The sequence below is a fragment of the Crassostrea angulata genome, chromosome 1, assembly GCF_025612915.1.
Source record: "Crassostrea angulata isolate pt1a10 chromosome 1, ASM2561291v2, whole genome shotgun sequence".
NCBI classification, from domain to species: Eukaryota; Metazoa; Mollusca; class Bivalvia; order Ostreida; family Ostreidae; genus Magallana; species Magallana angulata.
The window spans coordinates 24,086,278-24,099,616 of NC_069111.1; the positions used below are offsets into that span (position 1 = coordinate 24,086,278).

The following is a 13,339-nucleotide window of genomic DNA, read 5'->3' on the forward strand; positions in this document are numbered from 1 at the left end:
TCTCTCTCTCTCTCTCTCTCTCTCTCTCTCTCTCTCTCTCTCTCTCTCTCTCTCTCTCTCTCTCTCTCTCTCTCTCTCTCTCTCTCTCTCTCTCACATAACACAAAAAATTCTAATAGCCAAACGAAGTACTGTATCACATTATCATGATTACAGATATTTATTTGAATATCGCGAATATTTTGTTGAAATTGGTAGTGTAATGCATTTAATTCTCAGCAGCAAAATGTCACAAACGGACACAAGTGAATTTATTTACATTTCAAATCGTACGACTGTAAAACGTATCATATTCATTGGTGGCAGCTTTTTCCTTTATTATACAAACTATGATTTAAATCAATGGTTTGATGCATCGTTAACCAATATAATCGGAAATGAAAATAACAACGAATCAATTAGCATTGGAATGTGTGATAACGTATACACACGAGAAGCATGTGTGCATTACAGACAGACGCAAATCTTGTGTATTAGATAACGGCAGACCGCTTGCTAGTCCAGCCGCGACCTATTTCCTCGGCCGCGGAATTTCAGGAATGATAGTCCAAAGAATGTAGATTTGCAATAAGGCATTTATAATTTTTCAGCGCAAAAAGCGCCGAAGCTCGGTTGGGCTCCAAAAATGAGATAAAAAAGCGTTGTGATTTTGCAGGGTTTTCTTAATTTATCTTTTTGTCCGGAATATTTTGTTAAGACATGTAGAACAAAAAAGATGTATGTTTAAAAGATCTTTCATTTGACATCAAGAAAAAGGAGCTGGCCCCTCAAATTAGGGACCTAGAGTTCTTGAAAGTATTAGCTCTATAACTCAAAAGCGGTTAAGATTTCAATATGGCTGTCGCTGCAAAATATATTCATTATGATCTTATTAATGTCGCAACAATAATATTTTGTTCAGGTATTGCGTAATGTGAGTGCAAAAAGCTAAACTTGTTACCGTGTATATGTGTTTTATTTGGCAAATAAACGGGGTATTTGTGCGTATATCTGGCATAAAGGATACCAGTTTACATACGGAAAGGGTATAAACATTGTAGTTATTTTATAGTGAAACACACTATGAATAAAAGAACTGCTTCTATGCAGTGCATTTGAGTCGCATTTAAAATCTAGCTGAATTCCGAGCTGTGTATGTGAACAATTACGTATCCGATCCCGTCTGACAAATTAAAAAATAACTTTTGCAATGAAAACGATAGAAACTGTATAAATGCGATATGATAGCTAATGATGATAAGCTTTTATAATTTTAATATTAAGACTAATTGTATTCAGCGCGTCGTCGCGCCCACGCTTCAATCTCATCTCTTTTACTCCAAGTAAAATCTTCCCGTAGTAAAACACTCAAATAACATCAATTCTTCCTTATCATAAAGCATTATTGCTTATATTCATGTCAAGAAATATTGAGTCCGATAGTAATTACCTTGTCAAATAATTTTGATTCACTTCAATGGTAGGCAATGGGGCTTTGTTTTATTGCAGATTCATTGTCTTATCAAACAAACAAAATTCACAGTGTCAAAAGTCCATCATCGGTCCGCAGAACACGCTTTTCAATATGTTAAAGCCCTTCGCTGCGGAGATCTCTCAAAGGCTACAGCTATACAGGCAGCAGAAACGGCTCTAGACGCAAAAATGATTAGTAAAACAATCCAGATTAATGATGAATTCATTGATAAACAGGAAAAACTAATGGAAGAAATTGTGAATGCAAAGTATGATCAGGTTGAAGCTTTCCGGGAAATTCTGTACAAACAAGAACAATCAACACTCTTTGCTGAGAGTGTTTATGGCGATTTCTGGGGAACAGGTTTAAAGAAAGCCGGAACAGAACATACCGATCCCAGAAAATGGCCTGGACAGAATGTGCTGGGGCAGATCTTTCGTAAGATCGTCAGTACGCGAAGGCCGGCGCCACCACGGAGATCTGAGTCTGTTCCTAGGAATCTACAGGCAGCCTCACAGCGTCATATCTCAGACATGTTGAGTTCGATTCGGAAATCCGACAAAAGAGCTGATAAGCAGCCGTCTACTATGCAAGACCACTCTCGGTCTCCGCGTAAATCTGTGCAGACCAACAGGCGCAAAATGCGGGCTACAAAAACAACGATGTCAACTCTCTCGGAGAAAAACCGCTGGGTACGGACTATGATAGTGGTTAGTGCGCGCTCTTAAACACTGTAGTCTGATGATCGACCCGGACATGATTTTAAGGACTGCGTATTGTAGGCTATATATTGTTAAACATACTTCAATCTGTACTGTTTTTTTCATTTAGAACGATAGCTTATTTCATACATGTAAACATTTTAAATGGATAAGTTTGAAATTTTAACAGTTAATGCCCGAGGCCTGAACTCGGACGAAAAAAGAACTAAATTATATGCATGGTTACATGATATTCAAACAGATATAATTTTTGTGCAAGAAACCCACTATATAGAAAAAGATGTATTAAGATATGATGCTAGATGGTTAGGAAAATCGTATCATTGTTTTAGCGATTCAAAATTTAGTAGGGGTGTATCAATTCTTTTTAAAAAAAGAATTAGATGTAGAATTAATAGAAAAACATAGGTCTGTAGATGGTAGACGACTGTTTTTGAAAGTAAAAATTAACTAACTCTTGTAATTGTATATGCACCAAACTCTGCTAAATATAGAAATGATTTTTTTATTAAGTTAAACAGTTTTTTACATAAAAGATGCGTAGTTGATCTTGATAATATAATAATGTGTGGTGATTTTAACTGTAAACCTAATAATCCACACGATCAAAGTTCAAATAAGCTAAATAAAATTGTTTCTTCACTAGAAATGTATGATATTTGGCATACAGATTATCCCCATTTGGATGGTTATACTTGGTGTAACGCAGATAATGTTTCTAGTAGCAGAATTGACTATACATTTGTGGGCAGAAATTTTATTTATGATTTTGAAAAAAATACATTACGGAAAATTCGAACAATTAATGGGAAGAGAATGTCTGATCATAGACTTCTGAAAACTTCTTTTAAAACAAATATTAACAAAAGGGGAAACGGTTATTGGAAGCTTAACAATTCATACTTATCTGACGAAAATTATCAAAAAGGTATTCAAACTTTGATTAACAAAATAAAATATGAAGAAAACACTAATCCAATGGTAAAGTGGGAATCTTTCAAAGCAAGAGCTCGCGAATTTTCTATTAACTTTGAAAAAAGCTCAAAAGAAAATATTAAACAAAGGATATTATCATTGGAAAAAGAAATAGACGACATTAAAAAATTAGAATTTCATCATATTGATATGACTAAAAAACACAATCTTGAGGCTGAATTGGATAAAATTTACGATATAAAATGTAAAGGAGCATGTTAGAGGGAGAAAAATCTTCAAAATATTTTTTTAACTTAGAAAAAAGTAGACAAAAACAAAGTATAATTAAAGAACTAAAAACTAACAACTGTACATTTAATAAAACAAATGACATAATGGGCGTAATGTGCGATTTCTATGAAAAATTATACTCCTCGAACAAAGTTTCCGACAATTGCATTGATGAATATATATCATCTGTAGAAATTGATAATGAATTAGCGAGTATGATGCTAATTTTTGCGAGCAATTCCCGTCTTGTGAAGAATGTACTGAGGCTGTCATGAATTTAAAACTGAACAAATCTCCGGGTTTAGATGGTCTAACAAATGAATTTTATCAATGCTTTTGGAAAGATTTAAAGCCACTATTTCACGATACACTAAAATGCATTTTTGAAAATGATCAAATGAGTTATTCACAGAGACTGGCAGTTATTTCCCTAATTTTTAAAAAAGGCGATCAAACCAACATTAAAAATTAAAGACCAATTAGTTTGACTAATACAGATAATAAAATTATAGCTTGTGTTAATAAACGAAAATCAATCGGCGTACATTAAAGGGAGGTATATTGGAGAAAACGCAAGAATAATTTTAGATTTATTCGATTATTGCGAGGAAACAAATAATGAGGGAATTTTTCTTTTCCTAGATTTTGAAAAGGCTTTTGATTCGATAGAATGGAACTTCTTATTAAAAACACTAGAGAAATACAAATTCAAAAATAATTTTATAAAGTGGATGAAGATTCTGTACAATAGCCCGATGTTTCGAATAAAAAATAATGGATGGATTTCTAAAACATGCTATATGTCCAGAGGAATACGACAAGGATGTCCAATTTCGGCAATATTTGTACTTATTTGTAGCCGATATTCTAGCTTTAAAAGTGAAAAACAATGATCAAATTCTAGGAATAAAACCAAGTAATTATAGCAAAGAGTTTAAACATATACAACATGAAGATGATCTGACATTGTTTTTAAGAAATAGGGAATCCCTAAAAGAGGCCATAAAGACTATAAAAGAATTTTCTAAACATGCAGGGTCTAAACTAAACATTGACAAAACAGAATGTATATTGACAGGTCGTTTAAAAGGTGTAAAAGCGATATTTTTGGAATAAAAATAAACACGTCCTCCATTAGATATTGGACATAATAAAGATGAGTGCTATAAGAAAAATTGGATAGACAAATGTGAAAACATGAAAAAGCTATATGAATCTTGGAAAAGGAGAAAACTCACAATTTTTGGTAAAACTGAAATTGTCAACACACTAGGTATGAGTAAAATTATATACGTAGCATCAATCTTTCCATTACCAAATGAAGATGTAATTAAAAAATTGTATAGCCATATTTTTAACTTCATATGGAATAATAAAGATAGAATTAAACGAAAAACAATCATTGGAAAAATAGAAGAAGGAGGGACAGGTATTGTTGATGTACTTTTAAAATTCCAAGCATTAAAAGCAGCTTGGATTTCAAGATTTTTGAGAAATAAAGGTAGAAGTATTTTGGGTGAATACCTGGATCATCTATTAAAAAGTAACAATATAGATTTTGAATATATGTTGAAATTAAACTGTGTTAAGTTGGCTAACTTTGAAATGTTTAAAAAATTACAGAAATATCAAGTATGAATATAAACGATGTTTTAGAAGAGCCTATATGGAATAATAGGCATTTTGTATTAAATGGAAAACCAATGTTCTTTAAGAATTGGATTAAAAGACCTATTCACTGACAATGGGTTTAAATCATTGTATGAAATTGGTGATGAAGTGTGCAGTAAAGCAAATCTACTTTGTGAATATAAGATAATAAGTTCTGCCTTTAAGAATATTAGAAATATTGACGGAGTTCAAGCAGTACAATTGAAAACAAGAAATGTAATTTTTTCTATGATATATTATTATATAGAAAATTTGAACCTCCAAAATATAATCGTATTTACAAATAAATGTATAATATATTCCCTAAAATTTGGAGATCTATATATCTTCAAAAAATTAAATTCGCTTTAGCTAGAAATATTGCTGAATTCAATTACAATTTGTTACATAACATGTTGTGCTGTAAGAAAATCATGTTTAAGTGGAAAAAGATACATGTAACAAATGCACTTTATGCTCTGAAATTGAAGAAATTCAACATCTTATATTCACGTGCGAGAATGTATGAAGCATTTCGAACATATTATCTTTTGTAATCAATGTGAGAATTCAATGGAAAGATGTTATTTTTGCCTTTTATTTTGAATGTAACAAAAAAGACACTCTTACTTTACAACCTCATACTTTATAGCGTTTAAAATTGGAATAAAAACAAGAGGCCCATGGGGCCACATCGCTCACCTGAGCAACAATGGGCGTTCAAAAAATATTGTGCCATATGGTCCCTCGGTAGAATAACAAAAAATAAATATTGTAAAATACTCGAATTTTACACTCTTTTTGCACACACGTAATCTTTGACATTGTACCTTCATGAAATACTATATTTTACCACAATAAGAAAATCCTACGCAAGATATAAAACTAAACAATAGTTAGGGGTACACTGTTAAGTTGTTAACTTCCAATTCCCTATATTTTTGTTCTGGCCCCCCCCCCCCCCCACACTTTGTAAAGCGATCAAAATATATGTGAGCATATAGGTACATTTTTTTTCATCAACTACTTAATTACTAGTTATTGTATTTTTTTAAAAAAATTTATTGTTATTTATTTAAAAAATCCTACATGTATAGATGTGAAAAAGAAAATTGTACCTCAATGTGCTCAATTCCTCAAATTAAAAACATTCAAAAATTTAATTTGTCTTCTCCATTATAATTTAATGACTGTTATTTACCTCGCGTACAAACCAGGATAATTTTCCGCTGTGTTATTTTTTTTCAGGAATAGCAATAATTACTTTATCCCCGCAACAGAAATGTGTCAGAACTATGGAAACTGTTTTAAAGATGTCATTTTTATTTACTCGTGTCTGAAAAACTATCAAAATTGATGTAGATTTCACATTATTTATTGTATAAAGAGGGGGCCCCAGAGAGTAGGTATATACAGAATATCATTCTTTTATTTTGCTTGTACAAGTATTTAACATACCTAATTCATATAGAATTTCTAATGTTCAACCAAAATTTTAGCGTCAATCGTAGAAATATAAGCAAGATACAGAGCTCACAGTTCGCCTAGGTTTGAGTCATATTTTGTTCACATGAGTTTATTACATTCAGCTTAAGATTTTTAACTTGGTATTTCCTATTCAGCATTTAAAATGGAAAAAAAAGAATGGACTAAGATTTTCAATTCTTTTATTCACTCAAGACCAGTTCATTGGTATTTGAGGTTCAAAATCAGTTTATACAAATGTACACAAACACAGTCAAGGATCAAATGTACAGTAGAAGTAATAATGACGAAAAAAGGTTAAGTTTACAATACAATAAGTTGTTAAAGTTGGTTTCTGGAAGAACAGACTTTAAAAATTTTCTTTAAAAATATTGACAAATTACTTTTTTAATCTTTAGCTATTAAGATCTGTGTACAAACATAGAATTGTGAGCAAATCTCTGTATCTTGCTTATAATTTGAAGCTTCAAATTATAAGCAACTTAACTGGGTAAAACTAATACCCGCTAACGTGGCCTGCGGGGTGTTGCTAAAATGCGGAACGGAAAACGGAACGGAACGGATAACATTTTTCAGCTAAAATCACAATTAATTCATTAAACATGGTTAAATTGGTTTTTTAAGAATCTCGGCGGGGGGAGGGATGTTATAACAATGTCAGTTTCTCCTTACTTATACAGTTTTCCTTACTTATAGTACACGTCAGGCACGAAGCATCGGGGGACGGGCCAGGGAGGGGGGAGCTGGCCCCACCACGTTTTTGCGGTGCACATTTTTTTTAGATTTACATATAAAAATTTGAAATAACATGTAGTTGCCTCCCCCCCTTTTATGGGACCACTTCAAAAATGAATTGATAATGAAGAAATGAACAGTGAAATTGAGGTGAAGTGAACGGTATACCCCCCCACCCCCATCCCCACCTCCCTCGAATTTTGGATTTTAAAAATAGCCCTCTTTTTTTTTTGGGGGGGGCAAGATTTTTTGGACGAGTCTACCCCCTTCCAAAAACCAATACTACGTGCCTGTACGTTAAGTATACCTATGACTCCAACTTCGTTGGGGGGCTAAGGGGGCTACTCAAAAGGGGGGTCAAGGGCTAGGCTAAGGGGCAAAGGAGGGCTACCAAATATTTTTTTTCGCAGATCATGAAATTCCTAATCCGTAGGGGGGGGGGGGGGGGTGGCTAATTATACCTATGACTCCAACTTCTCAATATTTCCATCTTCTCAAGGTATATATAGGAACAATTACTTTGCTGCGAGAAAAAGTGGGAGGGGGGGTGAACCCTCTCTGATGCTATGTGCCTAATGCTTCGGTCTAACTTTGCAAAAATTACGGGGTGGGGGGCTAAGGGGGCTTCCAAAAAGGGGGCTAAGGGCTTGGCTAAGGGCTAAGGGGGGCTACCAAATTTTTTTTCTCGCAAATCATGAAATTCCTACTCCGTAGGGAGAAGGGGCGGGGGGGCTAAGTATACCTGTGACTCCAGCTTCTCAATAGTTCCATCTTTTCAAGGTAAATTTAGGAACAATTATATTTGCTGCGAGAAAAGGTGGGGGGATGAACCCTCTCTGATGCTATGTGCCTAATGCTTAGGTCTATCTTTGCAAAAAACGGGGGGGGGGGGGGCTAAGGGGGCAACAAAAAGGGGGCTAATGGCTGGGGTAAGGGGGCTACCTAAAAATTATTCCCAAATCATGAAATTCCTAATTCCTTAGGGGAAAGGGGGGCTAGTTTACCTATGACTCCAGCTTTTCAATAGTTCCATCTTTTCAAGGTAAATATAGGAACATTTATCTTTGCTGCAAGAAAAAGTGGGGGGGGGGGGTGACCCCTCTCTAATGCTATGTGCCTAATGCTTAGGTCTAACTTTGCAAAAAATACGGGGTGGGGGGCTAAGGGGGCTACCAAAAAGGGTGGGCTAAGGGCTGGGCTAAGGGGGGCTACCAATTTTTTTTCCCGCAAATCATGAAATTCCTACTCCGTAGGGAGAAGGGGAGGGGAGGGCTAGTATACCTATGACTCCAACTTCTCAATATTTCCATCTTTTCAAGGCAAATATAGGAACAATTATCTTTGCTGCGAGAAAAAGTGTGGGGGATGAACCCTCTCTTATGCTATGGCCCTAATGCTTCGGTCTATCTCTACAAAAAACGGGGGGGGGGGGGGGGGCTAAGGGGGCAACCAAAAGGGGGGCTAATGGCTGGGATAAGGGGGGCTACCCAAAAAATTATTCCAAAATCATGAAATTCCTAATCCGTTAGGGGAGAGGGGGGCTAGTTTACCTATGAACTCCAACTTCTCAATATTTCCATCTTTTCAATGTTAATATAGGAACAACTAGACTCAATCTCGTTGCGAGCAACGAGGAGGTCTTCCGTCCGATTTTTAGAAGGTGATATGAGGTCATCGACTCCAATTTTCGATTAAAAAACATGATCATAAAACAGGAGTTGAGCACTAATGCTTTCCTGTAATGTTTTAATAAGATCTCTTAAGTTGCTTTTTTAATTACTAGCATTTCTTCCAATTGAGATAGGAAAAATTAAATTGTTTTACCTCTGGCCCCTAAAATCCCTCGCTAGGTAGCGCAAGAAAAAATCCTTATATTGTTAGAATATATAAACGTATACCTAATTTTGCTTTAATGACCTATTACAAAACATGACTCAGTAAATAACTATATAGATAGGAGACTTTAGGCCCATTTTGATCCCAAATTTAGGGAGACAGTCCCTTTTTCTCAATATCAAATGAAAGGTCGTCTAATTTTAAACACATTTTGTTCAACAAATGTTTAGACATTCATTATCGTTCCTTAGATATATGTGAAAGAAAGTTTTTGGGACTAATCCCTTATCTCCTTATAAGAACCGTTTAACGACATTTTTTAAGGTTGAATATTGTTTTGTGCGTCATTTTGAGCATCTTTGCTTCTATACTGCATTTCCAGATTTTTCCTTTCTGATATATGGGTAATTAATTTTTTCGGACATTTGACCTCTGAAAACATCTAATTATGTACTGCATGGTAAAAATCATTGCATTGCTTGGATACGTAACTATAAGATAACATATCTGCTTTTATGATCTTTCAAAAAAATATCTCTCAGTAAAGACTTAAGAGCCTTCTGGTCCTCTACTGTGAGAGGCAAGCCCTCTTTTTGATATCGAATGAAAGATCAAATATCAAATGATATATGGGTTATCAAATTTTGGACGTTAGACCCCTAGAAACCTAATTACGTAACACATGATAAAATCAATCGATTCCTTGGATATATAGCAGTTGAGATCGACTCAAAATTTGAAATTTTGTTTAACGTGATTTTGAATGACAACAGTTGTGAATGAAATTGGAGATCATTTTCGAGAGTAAAAAGGTATTGAAAATAATTCATGCACATAATTATGCATATGACTAATAAAGCGTCTTACACATTTTAATCTAAATGTTAAAGCTGCTTGGTCCGATTTTCATTAAAACAATTGTACACTTTCAAACGATGGTTATGCTAAGTATGTGTGCAATTTAAAGGGACTTGGACACGATTTGACTTAAAATTTTCAAATTTTATTTTTCTATTTTCAATGTTTATACTGATTAATATAGAAGTTTATAATACCATGTCAAAATTTGAAGTCAAATATCAAGTTATAAGCAAGATACAGAGTTCATAATTCTTTGCTTTGTAAACAAACTCGAATATTGTCATTTTTTACATATGTCTTGTATTGGTGTAAGTTTCAATCAAATGTATCTTTCTTTTGTTGATAATAGTATTTATGAAGATACTGAATTAGTTTAAATTGTTTTTACTTGTCATTTTGTCAAAGAAATAGTAATTCTCTACATTACATTTTATGTAAACAACTATAAGACTCGAGCTTTGTTTACATAACAACCAATTCTTACTTCTGTATCTCGCTTGTAATTTGACTTTAACATTCAATATCTTGGTCAATCATTTGAAATGCACCAGTAAACCATTTTATACATAAAAAAAAAAAAAATTGATCTTAAATCGCGTCCAAGTCCCTGCGACATTATTCAGCCCCTCGACATTTTCCTAACATTTTTGTTTCTGTACACCGCCGCGATGAAAAACCCGACTGCTTATAATTAGTAAGAGTTATCTCCCGTAGTCCGACCACTTATTGATCGATCGGCCTTCTGCGAGATACTTAATTTTCAATTATCGACCATTTTTTCTGTCGTTGCTATTAAGTAGCAACTTATTTCAGTTTATACCGTTAAGTCTTGTTTTAAATAAATACGCATTTTTCCAATAATTAGATTATAAGTTCACCATATTTTTGTTTCAGGACGTGATTCAGAAAACTGCGGGAGTAAGACTGCCGATATCGTTTGTCATCCCCGCAGTATACTAGAACCTCGAAACGTTAAAATTTCAAATCAGGCACCAAACAATGAAGAGAAATGGAAATATTCGGCGGATCTAAATGTTAAAATATTCTCATGATAAAATTTTGTATCTATGGCAAATGTAGATTTTAATTATTATTTTTTTCTTCTACAAAATATAATCGCACTTGTATCCATAACTTTTAAACTCCTTTTAGCCAAATTTGTCAAATATCATGGTCGTTTCACCCTTTTGTTGCAAACCAAGCTGAAATGTTTAATTGATGCGCTGTTGAACGAAAGACTCGGATACAGAAACTTACTGCATGGGTCGTCTAAAAATATTAATTTCAATGATAAATTTAGAAAATTTTAGGTTTCACAATGGGTAATTTTTGTTACGTTACAGGAAAATTGTCATTTCATGCACATATAATTTGCACAAAACAACTAAAATGTTATTCATGCAACCAGTGTTTGAAATTTTAGACCGCTCTTGATAGATATATTTGAGAAAGAAGTTTTAGGGGTCTTCTTATAAGATTGTCGGAAACGGAAGCTCTTAACAAGGGGACGGGTAGTGCTTTAAAATTCCTATTTACATGTATTTAACTTACCTTGTAAAATTATTAATCATAGGCATTGGATAACTGTTATTGCTTAATTGGCAAATTTGATTTGCTTATTGACTCCATAACCTCTACAATTTCGCTTTTATAAAATACATATAATCATGTACTCCGATCAGGTGTTGTACTTTACAGAACGGTCTTTACGCGATCGCCGAGCGCTTCTTTTAGGAAAGAACAGTCCTAATCAGACAGAAAATACATAATAAACATACAGACGTTTTATTAAAGTATATATAATTTATCTATTAAATATTAGAGTGTGCCTGAATATGCAAAGCCCATTTGATTTGAAAATTTCCCTTATCTACTAAGAAGTATTTTTAATCATGTGATTGTCCTTTAATCGATCTTAAACTGTCCGAATACAATCAAAACTTTTACTCATCGAACGTACATAAACTTTTTTAAAACTCGCATATTCTTTCAGAATAAAATTTCAATAACAAACAATAAAATCTAACTAGACACGATCTCGTTGCGAGCAACGAGGAGGTCGTCCGTCCGATTTTTAGATTAAGGAATGACCTTACTCTTGATCTTCGTGAACGAAACTTATCTCTCTCTCTCTGCATTAAATTCTCAGCAGCAAAATGTCAGAAATAGACACAGGTGAATGTATTTACGTTTCAACTAGTATGACTGTAAAACATTGTATTATATTCATTGATCGCATTTGTTTTTACTTAAAGGAAGTGAACATGAAAAAAATAATTGTTGCTTAATAAATCATAAAGGCCTTTTGAAACTTAAAAATGAAGTCTGTTACCTATTTGTTTATTTCTATCAAGAGATTTTATCAATTTAACACTCTCAGTGAAAGGTTTATGGAGGTAATCCATTATTCCCCAGCATGCATCTGTTCTCTGACGTAGATAAGCCACATTGCTGCTGGTGACTGGGTCAATGTTGGAACTAGGCCAGTGTTTATGTACAGAGTTGATAAAAGTTGAGGAGAAAAATTATGCCTTGATGTGAAGAAAAATTTTGTGTACTGTCATGAGAAGACAAGGATTTAGTACATTTCTATAAATGAACCTCAGATAACTATTTATGATTTGTACAAAAAATGAATATAGATAAATTAATTTGTGAAATATAAGACCATCACATTCCAGATGTTTGTACGGAGATGCATGTGGCAGTCAGTGTTTACATAAATAAAATGCTGTTTTTAGATTTCAATTTAAATTAATATAAAATTGTATTTCCATTTTCCATGTGGGGTTTCTTACCGTTACTTTTTATTTAAATGCCCTGGAAATTTTTCTGATTTGTTTTTTTTTATACAGTACATAAGATCTTGATGATATGTACGCCGGTTCTGTTTATGCTGTCAGAAGAATAACAGGAATAAGACACTTTTTAAAAGTCAGGATGCTGTGCAATGCACCTTGTGTGCTCATTTATGTAGCACACATAATGTTCAAACTCATAAACAAGAAATTCCCAGGTGCAAGAAATAATAGGTCACAATAACACTGATCCACGGACATTCCATTCTAGTTACATGTCACATTAACTGCTGGTGGGAATGCATCATTCTGAGATCCAAAATCTTCCTCCATACACACTGTTTAAAATGACAACTCTTTACATTCCTTTCAAGTTTCCATTCACATTTTGATGATGGCATTTTATCCCTGTTACAACACGTGTGTAAAATTGCAATGTGTCTCACTGACGGCAGCATCAGTGCTGCCCTCTCTTAGATGCTTAGAGATAACCCAGCAGGGAGGTAATGATTTTAACAATATGGCAGCGCTCATGGATTGCAAGAATTAGTTATTCTAAGTGGTATATCTTTTTACTGAGGAAAGCTCTGTCTA

The 13,339-nt window shown here is 33.8% G+C and overlaps 1 protein-coding gene across 1 annotated transcript; it reads left to right on the forward strand.

Moving 5' to 3' along the window:
* The first annotated feature begins 1,640 nt into the window (after positions 1-1,640).
* Positions 1,641-2,180, forward strand: LOC128191808 (uncharacterized). Its single transcript, XM_052864115.1, has one exon. The coding sequence runs from the start codon at positions 1,641-1,643 to the stop codon at positions 2,178-2,180; it is 540 nt and encodes a 179-aa protein (XP_052720075.1).
* The last annotated feature ends 11,159 nt before the right edge of the window (positions 2,181-13,339 follow it).

Coding starts and splice junctions, on each gene's coding strand:
- LOC128191808 (XM_052864115.1), top strand. CDS start 1,641: ATGATTAGTAAAACAATCCAGATTAATGATGAATTCATTGATAAACAG.